Source organism: Hyperolius riggenbachi, chromosome 2 (assembly GCF_040937935.1).
Source record: "Hyperolius riggenbachi isolate aHypRig1 chromosome 2, aHypRig1.pri, whole genome shotgun sequence".
Classification (NCBI taxonomy): Eukaryota; Metazoa; Chordata; class Amphibia; order Anura; family Hyperoliidae; genus Hyperolius; species Hyperolius riggenbachi.
In genome coordinates, this window is record NC_090647.1 from 198,970,506 (window position 1) to 198,986,607 (window position 16,102).

Genomic DNA, 16,102 nt, shown 5'->3' on the forward strand with positions numbered 1-16,102 from the left:
TTCTTGAGATGTCAAGTTAAGGAATGCTGTTTTTAAATTGTTACACTATATGCTCATGCAATGTTTAACAGAATGGTGCACTCCTCCCTAACCATACGTTGAGATACTCTGCTTCTCCGGTATGCTCTTTTTATACTCAATCATATTACTGACCTGTTGCCATTTTTTTAAGTTTTGCTAGCATTGAATTAAAAAATTACCACATATATCATAGCACAACAACATTTCTCATTTAATTTTTATTTTATATTCTATTTTTACTATTTTCAACTGGTCTGGAAAACATGCCATTCTGTTTTCAGTTTATATTTTACCCAGTGTCCCAACACTTTTGGAATCGGGTTGTCCTCGAGGAATACAATATGGGAAGGCTGATGGAGCTGATATTTTTCATTAAAGTTATATGAAACTATAATTATAAATTAGAATTCTCATTTTTCTTTAGCTCTGATGGTTTTGGCAGAATTTGGGATACTGCGTGAAGGGTCCAGTTCTAATGTCCCTCTGTCTTGTTACATATTCATATGCTTTAACCATCCTGTTTGAGAAATGACAATAGCTTATTAATATGTAAACTGTCAAGTGGCTATGGGGCTAGGCTGCTTTCCAAACCGTAATTATTAAATATGCAGTTTTTTAAAACGGTTTTTAACTTTCAGAAATGTAGAGACTTTCAAACTGTAATACAAACCATGCCATCTATTTTAAGAGAATAAAACATGACTGTGTAGCACTTTGAAGAAAACCATGTAAAATATAGCAGAGGGGTTGTGTTCTTAGAAAAGCAAAGTTGCGCACATAGAATATTTATGTGTGACTGGAGAAACACAAATACAATATCAAAAACAGGAAGATCAGTCTTATTTTTCTACTTTGAAATAGTTTGATCGTATCTAACATTCTGTTTACCTGTGCAGATAAGGCCATCGTGTTTGTCGCAGTCCCTGTCATCACATTCGCAGAATTCCCCTGATATGTACCAGTCCTGTGGTGAACAGATGCACTTTCCACAGTGACAGGAACCTGAAAACAGAAGCACCGGTTATTTGTAAAAACAGCAGTGCTGAGAAAAACAACAGAGGATGTGCAAATGGGCAGACATACAATGCTCTTCATCATGTGGGGAATAAATATATATATATCTCAAAAAATAAAGGGAACACAAAAATAAGACATCATAGATCTGAATAAATGAAATATTCTTATTAAATACTTCGTTCTTTACATAGTTAAATGTGCTGACAACTAAATCACACAAAAATTATCAATGGTAATCAAATTTATCAACCCATGGAGGTCTGGATTCAGGTCTGGGGAATGAGCGGGCCAGTCCATAGCATCAATGCCTTCGTCTTCCAGGAACTGCTGACATACTCCAGCCAAATGACTTCTAGCATTATCTTGCATTAGGAGGAACCCAGGGCCAACTGCACCAGCATATGGTCTCACAAGGGTCTCATCTCAGTACCTAATGGCAGTCAGGCTACCTCTGGTGAGCACACGGAGGGCTACCCATTACCAAAACGGTCATGCTGGAGGATGTTGCAGGCAGCAGAGCATTCTCCATGGTGTCTCCAGACTCTGTCATGTCTGTCACATGTGCTCAGTGTGAAAATTGTTTCATCTTTGAAGAGCACAGGGCACCAGTGGTCAATTTGCCACTCTGTGTGTTCCATGACAAATACTAATCATCCTGCATGGTGTTGGGCTGTAAGCACAACCCCTACCTGTGTATGTTGAGCCCTCATGCCACCCTCATGGAGTCTGTTTCTGACCATTTAAGCAGACACATGCATATTTGTGGCCCGCTGGAGGTCATTTTGCAGGGCGCTGGCATGTTCCTCATTGCATAAAGACAGAGGTAGCGGTGCTGCTGCTGAGTTGTTGCCCTCCTATGGCCTCCCCCACGTCCCCTGATGTACTGACCTGTTTCCTGGTAGTGCTTCCATGCTCGGGACACTACCCTGACTGATACAGCAAACCTTCTTGCCACAGCTAGCATTGATGTGCCATCCTGGATGAGCTGCACTACCTGAGCAACTTGTGTGGGTTGTAGACTCCATCTCCTGCTACCACTAGAGTAAAAGCACCGCCAGAATTAAAAAGTGACCAAAACATCAGCAAGAATCATTCCTTTATTGGGAATATCTTGCTAATTGCCTATAATTTCCACCTGCTGTCAATTCCATTTGAACAACAGCACGTGAAATTGATTGTCAACCAGTATTGCTACCTAAGTGGACAGTTTGATTTCACAGAAGTGTGATAGACTTGGAGTTACATTGTGTTTAAGTGTTCCCTTTATTTTTATTACAACAAAATCATGCTATAATTCTCTCTATTGCTAATTAGAAAGTTAGAATTTTAATCACTTCCCAACCACAGTTTTTTTTCTCATTAAAAAACAGATTCATTTTCACATCACGCGCCTCCCATGTATTTGCCAATAACTTTATTCTTACTTATCACACCAAAATGATCTATATACTGCTTTCTTTGGGTGGTACTTTTTCCTAAGAAGTATTTTATTTTGTATGGATTTTAATAAGAATAATAATAAGAATAGTTTTAAAATAAAATGTGCTATTGTAGACAAAAACAACACATTTTATTTGCCCATTTGTCTCAGTTATTACAACATCTAAGTTATGTTCCTAGTACAATGTATGGCGATAATATTGGATAGGTGTATTATTTTCCGTTTAGTGGATTTTTTTTAATACTATATCAATAATTGCAAGCCTTTATTTGAAAAAAACAACAGTTACCTTACAGACTTTTTTTTAGCATGCATGTCATAAAGGGTTCGTGACATACATATTAAAAAAAAGTCCCTAAGGTAACTATTTACTGTATGTCATTATGTCAAGTGTTTTATTTTGGTAACTATAGATTAGGGGTGAAAGGGGCTAAAAACTAATTAAAAGCTATTTATTTTAAACATAAAAGCGTATGTGCGTGTATTTTTTACTTGTTGGCCACAAGATGTCACCACACTTAATTCCTGTGTACTGTGAACAGTACACAGGAAGTGTTGTGTATGTATTCTTTACTTTCACTTTGTGAATGAATACTGACATCTTGCTGATGCCGGCTTTCATTCATTACAGGCACTGCAATTGGCTTTGGCATCAGCTATTCAGTGAGTGGTGAGGTAAATAAACAGGTATGTATATCTACTGTATGCCCCTGGTTAAATGAAAAAAAAATCATTGTGTAGGTCTGCTTACTTGCGGTTTTTCACACATCTATACAAGCTTAGGATATCAGTTGTCTGATACTTTCCTCTTAATAGCTGTTGAGGTCTTACAAACTGCTCACCTCATACTACCTGTGAACTACATATTCTACCTTTTCATGTAGACACATTGGCCCATATGCAATTAACTTTTCCTCCTGAGTTTTCTCCTAGGAGATAATTTTTCATCTTCTATTTAGAATAACTTTAGCACTTTGCAATTGAAACAGTTCCAAAAAGTAAATAGAAAAGTACTGCTATCAAAACTATTTTAAGTATTTTCTTACTTGCTGGTGATTTAAAAAGCATTTCATTTATTTATACGTTTGAAAATATCACTTAGGAGAAAACTCAGGAGAAAAAGTTAATTGCATATGGGCCGTGTGCCCTTATTCAATTCACATTTTCTCCTGTTTTCTCCTACATTATATTTTAACACCAGTGGCGTAGCTAAGAAGTTGTGGGCCCCGATGCAAGTTTTACGATGGGGCCCCCCAAACACTCTATACCTAGCAATTGATACGGCGCACCAAAACCGGCCAATGGCCAATACAGTGTCTGAGGTGCAAGAAGGGGATGGGGAACAGCTTGTTAATGATTACCACTATTCAAAGGATCTATAGAAGTGATTATTATGAGCACAGGACCAATAGAGAGCTAATACTGTAGTTGAGGGAGGGCCCTTCGGGGCTCCTCTGGCCCAAGGGCCCTGATGCGGTGGCTACCTCTGCAACCCTTACTGCTACGCCCCTGTTTCACACCTTGGGGCATATACAATTAACTTTTTCCCCAGAGTTATCTTATTATCTTTAAAATAACTTTAAAGCATTTTACAAATGAAAAAGTTCCCAAAAGTTGGTGAAAAAGTATTCAACTTTATTTTGAGTATTTTCCTGCTTGCTGATGGTCTAAAAGGCATTTTATAACAAGGGGCCATATGCAATTAAAGTGGACCCAAACCAAACATTTTTTTAATTCAAAATATTTAGTTGCACCACTCTGACACATACAAAGATAAATAAACACTCCTTCAAGCCTATGATCATTTCAGTGCATGCTTTTCACCCTTCTCTTTGCATAACTAGGGTTATACAGGTGGCAGCCATTAGCAATTCCTCCTTTGCTGGACACCATCTACTCCACCAGTTTGCCAGATTATTTCCCGGCAAAACGAAAGGAAGGGAGGAGTTTCTCCATTTAATGTAAAATATTTTATATTTGTCATCATGCAGCTGAAAAAAGGCTGCTATTTATTATTATAATTTAGAAAATAGATTTTATTTCTGAAATCTTGTACTTTTTAGTTTGGGTCCACTTTAGGGGGAAGCCAATTTAGGGGGAAGCAAATTCACTTTAATTAACAAACTCCTTGCAGATGTTGACCTGGCTGACCCCTTATGAGCATTTTTTTGCTTTCTGACGGGTCCTGACGGCGAAACCGGAAGTGGCCGCCAGCGGGACCCGGAGCATCAGAGCGACTCGTCATGGGCACCGATCAGCTGCAGGGGGCTGAGGTAAGCCCCAGGTGAGTAAAACTCAATTTATTTTTTACACTTAAGGTTCACTTTAAGCTGAATTATCGCAAATTCCTTCTGTTTTAAACAGGCAAACCACACTTAGCATTGCTTTTTAGTAGGAGGTATTTTCAGTCTTTTTAAGTCCCCTATACCTTCCTTGTGGACCCCCCGAGCTGCTTGGTTACTGTGTTATAAAAACTGCAAACCCCCTGAATCACTAACTCAGTAAAAGTATGCAGATCAGGAATCGTAACTCCACTCTGACTCAAATGACTGCAAAACTGAGAAGGCCCAACCATCTATAACCTGAAAATGTGGTCTGGAATTAATAAAAAAATCATATGCCATTTGGAGAGAACATTGTGCAAATCCCACACAGGGCACATTGTACCACAGACAGATAGGGTTGCTAAAAGGTCAGTGAATTTACTTTGGCACAAGTACAGTCATTTGCACAAATGAAACAACAATAATAGTGTGCGCTAGTTCCAAAGTTAAACAGCAGTTCAAATTTTAGAAGTTCCAGATAAACACAAGCAATAAAAGTTTTGAATCAGGATGATACCATTTATTGGCTAACTTAGAAGAAAAGCAGTAAAATTTTGCCTATGAACGCTTCATCAGACTGATTCCTGTATACTGAGAACATTTAGAACACTGGACATTAAAAAGGAGATACATTGTTCTGAAATAAATGTCATTGAATGCCTTAATTACACCCTCAAGGGCATACATTTGAAAAAGTTGCAAGCTAATTTAGGCATGACGTTAAATAATGATTTTATTAGCAATAGCGGTAAACAACAATTTAAGTGCAACCTTACATAACAAAATCGATAACAAAAAATGGCAAATAATGATTTAATTCCGGTATTACATTATCGGTAAATTTACCGATAATGTTGAACCCAACTATAACCTAACCTCTCCTTACTCTCACACAGAACCCTCCCCTGGTGGTGCCTAACCCTAAGTCCCTCTTGGTGGTGCCTAACCCTAAGGCCCCCTTGTTGGTGCCTAACCCTAAGACACCCTTTGGGTGCCTAACCCTAAAACCACCCTGGTGGTGCCTAACCCTAAGTCCCCTCTGGTGGTGCCTAACCCTAAGACTCCCTTGGTGGTGCCTAACCCTAAGACCCCCCTGTTGGTGCCTAACCCTAAGACCCCCTTGGGGGTGCCTAACCCTAAAACCACCCTGGTGGTGCCTAACGCTAAGTCCCCCCTGGTGGTGCCTAACCCTAAGTCCCCCTGGTGGTGCATAACCCTAAGACCCCCTTGGTGTTGCCTAACCTTAAGACCCCTTGGTGGTGTCTAACCCTAAGATCCCCTTGGGGGGCCTAACCCTAAAACCACCCTGGTGGTGCCTAACCCTAAGTCCCCCCCTGGTGGTGCCTAACCCTAAGTCCCCCCTGGTGGTGCCTTACCCTAAGACCCCCTTGGGGGTGCCTAACCCTAAGTCTCCCCTGGTGGTGCCTAACCCTAAGACCCCCCTAGTGGTGCCTAACCTTAACACCCCCTGATCCCTGCTATCAATAATATGATACATTTAATTTTAATTGCAGCCGCCTGCTAAATAGCGTAATGACTTTCTATATATATTGATTAATAACAATTGCACCCATTTTTGGCCACAATTTTTCAACTGCTCCTCTCACAGGGGTGCTAGCTAATTTATGATAAAAAGATAAGACCACTTGTTTGCTTGAACATTCCACAGACGCAGTGTGATGAGGAGACACTGTAACTCATTGAAACGTCACTTGGTAAACATGATATAAACATTCATGTAAATCACTACTCTCCAAATTATGCCAGTATCCACAATAAAGGTATGTAGTGGTGATTGGCCAGGGCCTCTGGTTTCATCTACATGCAGCAGCCATGTATTGCTGCTGGAGTGAGTCCCAGGAGAGTGGAGACCCAAGAAAAGTACACTCCAGAACTTTCACAGGTTACTTCTTGCTGCAACAATGAGATATATGCAACAAACTGTGCTAAGCAAGATTACATGCGTTATGTCTTACACAGGATGAGTAGACCATACTGCAAAACATTTACTTGCAATTTATTATGCTCTAAAGTCTTATGTACGTAATTCTGCTTAACACAGTTTGTTGCATAAACCTCTATGTTGTTTTCCTCAATTCAATAAACTTTAATTTTGAGTCGTCTCTCAGATATTTTTTTCATCTTACCTGGAAAATACATTTTCAGCACCTAGCAAGTGATAAAGTATTAAAAAAGTAGGGAAGGAAAGTAATATCAAACTTAACAACTACCGGTGCCTTTTTTCGCTTTTAGCAGCTTGACAATTCAAGACTCTAACACATAGATTATCTGACATATGCAGTCTCAGTAGTATTTGTTAGAGGACAGATAGGACTCTTTTTACCAAATCTCTTTTTACCAATTATTAAAATATATCTATATATCAAAAACTATTATAAAAGATCAGTTAACGTATATTATTAACAATAACAACGTAGTTATTGTTGAAATATGTGTTATTTGATTATCATGAATTTAGAGAATTAATAGTGGATTCAATATTGTAAAATTAAATTATTAATTGGTTTACATTGTTTTCACTTTATTATCACATGAACGTTTTAATTTAAATTTATTTATTTTTGTGCAAGTTGTGCAAGGGACGCAGATGCTGTTTCCAGTGAAACAAAGTACTGAAAGCCCGGATCTGGAACCGCATGTGTCTCTCCTGTCTTGTATTGTTATATTATTTATACAGAGCGAATGTCTTTCTGTGGCATTGTACTGAGTAAAAAACAGGCAACAGAGGATACAACAAATACATACAGAGTGCATGCATAGTACTAGTGGTGCTGGCTGCCATATCTATACAAAGATTGCCCCCCAAATGGCTAAGTAAGGATAAACTTACTTTAAGGTACCTAAATCACGAAAACTGTAAAATTTAAAATACATACACTTATTCCAGAGCAAAATGCACTATAAATTCCTTTTTTTAAAAGCATATTCATTTAATGATTTAGTCAGTGTTTGCCCATTGTAAAACCTTTCCTCTCCCTGATTTACATTATGAAATGAATCACCGGTGGCGACATCTTTAGTCCTAATGTTTGTTTCTGAGAATGCCGTAGCCAGTGGAAATAATGCCTGGTCTCCCAGAATGTTCTGGGAACAGAATTCCACATAGCTGAATATTCTGAATATAGTTGGATACCCACCCATGGCGGATAGAATTGAACACATAATGAGCAAGTGGAATATGGATCCAAAATTGGGGCAAGATTACCTTTCTGCCTAGGATCTCTTATAGTGTGTCTAAGGCTAGCATACATGACATAGTCCATAGCCTCTACCGTAGGGAGGGTGATAGCTTGTTAAAAGATGTGGTTAAACCTGGAAATGATCAATGTGATCATTGTTTCTTCTGTATGTATATAAAAGGCAAAGCATATGTGAAAAGAGACCCTATAGATTGGCTGATCAAACACAGAATTAATTACAGCCTATTAAGCAGGTCCGTGGCTGTTAGGAGATGGGAGTTGGGACGCCACACCTCCCCGACTCTCGTCTTCTAACAGCCACGGACCTGTGAAAGGGCTTTTTTACCATCCAGCTGCTAACCATTGCATCTTTATTTGCTAAATCAGCACACTAATTTGCTTTATGCTTTGTGCATTCTGTTGATCATGCAGTCTGCTGAGTGATCTGGATCCCTATGAATAAAGTATGTTTGCCTTGATTGGGTCTGGAGTTACCCTAGAATTCAAATTGTATTGTGGATTTCCCCATGTTCCCCCCTGATTAAACTACAACTGACTGTCCTCCATTGTATGACTGGTATGGCTGGTATGTGTGCAATGGATGCGGGATGTTGTGGCGGGGTGGCCATCCCATGTATTTTTTATGCACATTAGGTTTTGGTTTATTTTAAATACATTTTCACATTTTTCTAATCATAATTTTTTTGGGGGATTTTTTTGTTTAAATATCGACTGGATATAGATTGGACATGTATGTCCAACTACTATATTACCACTTCCAGACTTTAACGTACTAAGATATGTTTTCTGTTGTATCCTTCGCCAATGAGAAAAATTGTATACTGGCAAAATAATCCAGCACTTTAAAAAACTGTTGGTGGTCCACACCTGATGGAGCATGTGGATGTGTCACATGGGGGAAACCCTGGTTGTCTGTCATTAGTAGGGATTGAAAATGTCCCCCTGGATAAGATAGGGGAAGAAGACAGAAATAAAACCTTCATGAAAGATGCATGATGGATACAGCATAGTAATGCTTAGGAACCATTATGTCTTGAAGGAACAATTCATGACACTGAATTCCATCCACCACCCCTTAGCAAGGAAATATACAGTTTAATAGCATGTTACACAATCTTCCAGTGGTGCTCTAACCTCATGGTCTCAAGTGTAAAGTGCGATCTTTATCTACACTATATCAAAGAAGGACACAAGGCCATCATGAATGGCCCAGGTGCATGGATTTGTCAAGCCCAATAAACATCAAATCAATTAATTTTCTTACAGATATTACTTAACACATGATCAGCTTTTGTCATGAATCGTGATGAAGATTATGCAATAATACTAACATATGAGATCCTGCGACATCCTTACAGGACCTGCATTTATAATGTGAATTTTCCAAAATGCACTTTACAATTAATCAGTTCTGCTGACACAAGCATTCTTGAATAAACTCTCTTATACTCACTCCAGTGGCTAATGAAAATATGGTGAAGATATTTGCTTAAAGAGGAGCTGAAGTGAAAATAACATAATTAATACAATTATGAATAATAAACACATGTGTTTGCCTATTGCAAAATATGTCTTCACCCTTATACCGTATACATTCTGAAATGTATCACTGGTAGGGAAATCTTTTGTCCTACCAGCTGCATCACTGTGGAATGTTTTTTTTGGAGAATTCCAAAGCCAGTGAAAATAATGCCTGGACTCCTGGAATGAATATTCCTCATAGCTACCTATGACTGGTTAAGGGCTCTGCTTCTGACACGGGAGACCTGGGTTCAAATCTCAGCTCTTCCTGCTCAGTAAGCCAGCACCTATTCAGTAAGGAGACATTGGGCAAGACTCCCTACCACTGCTACTACCTTCTGAGCGTGCCATAGTGGCTGCAGCTCTGGCATTTTGAATTTACCATTACAAAATCATGATATAAATGTTTTGTGTCTTGTTTACTTGTAAAAAAAATTAATGTAAATCGAAAAGCCACAATAGTGTAGTGTGTTAGTATCAGAGTAAGAATAAACAAAATTAATGTGAGATAATACTCACAAGGAAGGGTTACCACTAAGGCAACCACTGTAAGTACCTGTGAAATGCGTAGCATTGCATTTTGGTGAATTCAATGAAGTGTTTTGCCTGAATCAGACAAATCGAGTCATCAATGGGGAGGCAAGCACACCACTACCTTCCATCTTTAAACTGTGTTTTAGTGTATTTAATTCTTCCTCACACCTCTGTTTTGTTCTATTATTTGCATTCCTCATAGCTAAACAGCCTAGGCTAAGCATCACTGAGAGGGTGGGGCTACCAACATACAGCAATATATAGATTTAGGAAGTGTTTGTGATGCTGGAACCAGGAAAATTACACTAAAAGGCCTCGATTCACTAAGCAGTTTAGACTAGTCTACCGATGGTTTTAGTCTACTGATGGTTTGGTGTAAATCAGTTGCATCAAAATGGAATTCACTAACAATTATTAATAATTACTGAATGTTTTAGACCTGGTCTAAAACATTCAGTAATTGCACAATTCACAAGTGCAAACAAGGAGTAACCACGCCCACTTTTTTGGACAGAGATTAGACCAGCTGATTTCTGTCAGTAAAGTACTTCTGTGAGGTATTTTAGACATGAGGGTGGAGCTTTATGAATTAATTATGCAGGAGTTTAATCACTTAAGCCTATCTGGATGAGTATATTTGTCCAGATAGGCGCAGCAAAAGGCAAACTGGATGAAAATTCCCATCCAGTTTGCAAACAGCGCTACCGGCGGGGTGCGCCGGCTGTGGCCCGTGCACCCCGGTGGTTTTCCGTGACGGCGATTGGGGAAGAGAAAGAAAGCTTCTCTGAACCAATCACAGTGCCTGTGATGAAAGTACATGACCCCGATCAGAGGCCATGTCCATTCATAACAATGTAACTTTTTTTTAACTTTAAACTTATTAATGTTAAAACTTTATTAATGTTAAAACACTGCCTTGTAAACCAGGGAGTGTTTATCGCCATCTAGTGGAGAAAAGTGATATTACCCTGCACAGATTTTGTGTAAAAAAAAAAAATACAGTAAATACTCTCATGACATACATATAAAAAAAAATAAGCCCATAAGGCAACTATTAATGGATTTTTTTTGTTGCTTGTTTTTTTTACTGTTTGCTTGGTAACTGGAGGAGGGGGGAGGGGGCTTTGGAAGTGATGTAATTATTTTAATTTTAATAGATAAGGACGTGCAATTGATGGGACCCAAAAAAGAACACAGAAAAAATATACCTTTATTTCCAAATATTATATTGACACCATGTAAATGTTGTGATAGCAGGGACTAATGAGCAAATAAAATGGGTGGGTTTTATTTATAGTAGCATTGCTTATTTTAAAACTATAGGGGTGGAATTTGAGAAATAGTGTACTTTTTATTTTTTGTGTGTGTATTTGCCTTCAAAATGCATAGAAAATAAAGTAATTACTAAAAACAGGTATCGCTCACAAAAAGCTTAATTTGTGGCAAAAAGACAAGATATAGATCATTTACGTATGATGAGTAGTAATAAAGTTATTGGCGAATGAATGGGAGGAACGCTGACAGGGGGAAAATTGCTTCCGTCCTAAAGGTGAAAACACCTGTGGGCTGAAGTGGTTAATTGTATCAATAGAAAAGCTCGTCAGAGAAGGTTGTCAGTCATAGCTACTCGTATCTTTAGACCATTAGACCTAATTACCGAATGTTTTAGACAAGGTCTAAAAACAGGTCTAACACATTCGGTAATTATTAGTGAATTCCCTTTTGATGTGACTGATTACTGGTTTACACCAAACCATCAGTAGACTAAAACCATCCGTAGTAGACTAGTCAAAACTGTTTAGTGAATTGAGGCCAATGTGAGTATCCTGATTAATTTAATGCATTTTACTATATGCCACTACAGTGCTTCTTTAAAATCTGGTGCTTTTCTGTTCAGTAACACACCGTCTTTCATAAACCTTAATGTCAACTCATGACTTCCCTTGCTCTTTAAGAGTAAAGGTGGCAATTAGCACATTTATTAGAATGTAAATATTTCAAATATTCTTTGAGAAAAATGTCAGAGTCCATCTTATATTTACATGCTATTAACTCTCTTGAATAACTTAGACAGCCATGTATCTGGAAAATACCCTGTGAGGTAGTTCATAATAAAGTGAACTATATAAAAATGGCATAATATGTCATCATAAATGATGGTCCTTGGGAAATATTAACCACTTCTGTCATGTGTAGTCTGTCCCACAAAAGGCAGCAGGATTTCAGGCTAACATAAACACTATTGACAAGTCAGAATCAGAATAATTTATTTTGCCAATTACAAAGGAGTTGTACCCGTAATTGGTTTTGGCTCACACAGGTCCTGGAGGGGGGGGGGGGGGTGATGATGAGAGTAAGGGGGAGTAAATGTTCTAAAGCCAAAAGCCGAGGCTGCCATACTACAGTGCCAAGAGTCACACTTGGCAATCATCTGTCATCCCTACGGAGACACGTGGGAGGAGAGATTAGAGGGATGTGAAGGTTCGGCAGTGATGACCCAGTTCTACATGCAAGAAACCGGCAGTGATGGCTGACGCTGCTGAGTATCCCGATTGCTGACATCTGGCAGTGCTGGCCAAAGTGTTCCAGTTCAAAAGGAGGCGCAGTAGTGTTCATTTCTATGGTAGGTCCCGACACCTGGGAAGCGTTTGGCAGGGCTGGTCAAGATAATCTGGCTGTCACAGAAGTGTCTGGCCGCAGCAGCCCTTACTTCCAGATTAGCTGCTAGCATCATAGAAGGGCTGAACCAAAGGTGCCCCTGCTGCAGTGGAGCAACAGCAGCCAGCAGGGGATGGATGGATGAAGCCGGCATCCAGTGAGGCCAAAGGTGTCCCGATTGACATGGTGTCTTCCGACCTCAGTGAGGCCCCGACCTCCTGGGTAGCAGTGGTGGACTCCTCACAGCCTGCGCCTGCACAGACAATGGACCCAGACAGAGGCAAGGTGAAAAAACTTCAGGTCCCGAACTCCTCATGACCCACCCCAATGTACCAGGCTACACCGGACCACACTGCACACCTTCGGGGGAAAACTAGGTGAATTGGTAGAGAAAGGGGAAGAAAAATAAGAAAAGGCCAGAATCATATGGCCGTGGCTGCCAATTAAGGCGCCATCTTCCTGAACGACAGTATAACTGTTTATGTAGTTCCAGCACTACATTCTTTCCAGGTGATACAAAACCAGAAAGCTCCAGGGTGTCTTGTATGCATTGTTTAATGCAAAAGACATTTGAAGGCTAAAATATTTTTAATGGACATTTGTTAAAACTCTGAAGAGAGGGAAAGGACACAATTTACAAAAGCTGTGTTTGTTGGGGGGAATTGTCATTGAAGGAATCGGTAATACATACACCTACAAATGCATTAAAATGGATGAGTTATACTCCATATTCCATTTACACATACTGACTCACTATGCCTGATAATAATTCCATGTAACAAATGTAAAATACAGACTTTTTATTTCAAAGAACCAATGATGATTTACAAAATGTGTAATATTTTAAACCCACATACATATACTGTACATTACAGTGGTCCAGAAGGAGCAATTTTAATATATGAAAAAATAATAATATATGAAAATATATTAAAAAACAAAACAAAAAAGTAACAAAACATACATTGTGCCTGTGTGCAGTATCCAACTTGTATACAGAGAAGATTTAGATAGACAGTACCAACATTACAAGGATGTTAATCTAATATTTACTCACAAATATATTGCATATTTTCCTAAAAGATCCAAACACATTGGGCTACCTATACGTCCAGTAATTAACTGTAGAGTGGTGATCCATGAATTGTATCAGAATGCCACATGGGATCAGGAAAAACAATGTTCCCATTTTACAATAAATCGGTCCATGATGTTTAACCCTTTAGCAGACAATTTAATTTGAGCCTTGCAAGTGATCCAGGCAAATTTATTTTAGCTAATTTTTTATTATTTGTTATGTTTCCTTGCTACTAATTAGTACTGCTGTAATGTGTATTTATGGCCACTTGTCACTAAGGGGACAGAGTGAGACAATAACAGAGGACTTCTGCTTTCAGTTGCTATATCCTCTGCTAGTAGAGAGACATCAAAGCATTCCAAGAATTCACAGCAAGAGTTCTGCCTGCTGAGGTAAAAAGCAGTGCACTACCTCAAACAAGGCAACTCCTTTGAAGCTGTTACTGGATTAAGGGTTATTTACATCCTTAACCCAGTAGTCCACAACTAACTGAACCCTCTCTCCTGTCTATGGCTGAATTGCTCAGATCCTGCTTAATTAAGTATTGCAGTCTAGGTGCAAGTTATTTGCACTTCTTATTGGCTGACTGGCAGTCTGCAGATTATATCCATAGCAGAGTGCTGTCTAGGAGTGAAGGGGGAGAGTGTATTCCCATATTGCATGCGGTGGAAGTTTTCCCTACACAGTGTGTGTTTCAGCACAGGGTGTACCGCAGTAGAGGATTACCCGCTATGTATTTCTAACTTGCTTTCTAGGAAAGTACCATGCTTGCAGGTTTGCTGAGACTAATACTATCCAGAAGCGCAGCTGTGTTAAAATTGTCTAGGAGTGAGCATTTGTTCCTCTTGTGTTTGGCATTCAGTTTGCAGGGGTAGTGTGGGTGAGCCCCTGGTGACGGCAGCTCCGGGGCTCGCCTGCGCTCCCCCCCTTTTGTGTTGCATGCAGGTTTGGGGGTCCTGAGTGGGGGCAGAGCTCGGGGCCCCCAAATGCCATGTGCACCAGTGTTTTCACACTCCGTTAGATCAGCTAAGAGTTTTAGGCTGGTTTCACAGTGGGACGTTAAAGTCCCATGTTACAGCAGCCAGTAACGCAGCCTAACTCACAGCACTGTAAAATCAATGTGCTGTTCACAGTGCACACGTTGCGTTATATAGTAACGCAGCACGTTTAAACAAAGTGCTGCATGCTGTACGTTATACTCGGGTAAGCCACATTAGACTGTTTGCACATGCTCAGTAATGTTGGAGGAGGAGGTCTCCCCTCCTCCTCCGTGGCCAGCCACATGGCTAATTAATATTCACTGCACTGTGGTGACTCGTGGTGGGACTGTAGTGTTGTCCGGATCATGAAAGAATTTGATCCGGATCTTTTTTGTGAGTCGAATCATCTGGATCATCACAATGAAAGATTCGGTTCACAGTGGATGTCTGTCTGGAAGAAACAGGAACATACAGAATGTACAGTGCAGGGAAAGTCCTGTCCTGCTAGTCATTTCACCCCCAGTCTGCTTCCCTAGTAAAATGATACAAATGATTCGGTTCAAAGATCCGGATCTTTTCAATGATCTGATTCGAATGATCCAAATCTTTAAAAAGATCTGGACTACCCATCACTATCCTGGAGCGGCTGCTTTGAGAGCCGCATAATGCGGCTCAATCTGACATCCAACTTCAACACCACCACGCGTTGCGTTAGGGGCACGTTATGCGACCTTAACGTCCCCTAAAACGCAATGTCTTGGTGGGAAAGAGGCCTAAACAGTGCAGGGTCGTTGTCATTTTATTCATTTTGATTAAATTAGATAGTCATATATGATTTTTAGCTACACAAAGAACACATTTTACAGAGAAACTTAAACAGCAACATCCTTATATAACTGTTTATTATTAATCATTGTAAAAAGTATTACTTGGCGGGTTCCTTGATCCCTCACCGACATAGTTAAGTGTTAAGCTAATGCTTTTATGCACAACTTCTGAGAAAATTCTCTTTTATTTTTTACATTGCTTTCTATTTCTGTTTTTCTCTTTGTCTGCATTATTATAAATCACAGGAACCTTTGCACAGAACACACTTACATTTTTAAATTGCAGTTTATTTTAACCTTGTGTCATTATGTAGGATTGTTTTTGGGTAGAGTTTGCTGCTTTACAAATGCTCATTGCTTTGTTTCAGATTAAATTATCTTCTCACAAGTGTCTATCCTCCAGCCATTGTCAAATAATCCAAATATAACTTTACCCCTTAGCATCAATCTTTGCTACTCTCTGAAGTCACAGTTCCCGTA

At 39.4% G+C, this 16,102-nt stretch overlaps 1 protein-coding gene across 1 annotated transcript in view; it reads right to left on the reverse strand.

The window, feature by feature from the left end:
• Positions 1 to 16,102, reverse strand: part of ITGBL1 (integrin subunit beta like 1) — a 293,679-nt gene that overhangs the window by 9,209 nt on the left and 268,368 nt on the right. Inside the window, exon 10 of the mRNA XM_068265254.1 lies at positions 910 to 1,023. Within this exon, the coding sequence (XP_068121355.1) occupies positions 910 to 1,023 (114 nt within the window). The remainder of the gene's footprint in view (positions 1 to 909; positions 1,024 to 16,102) is intronic.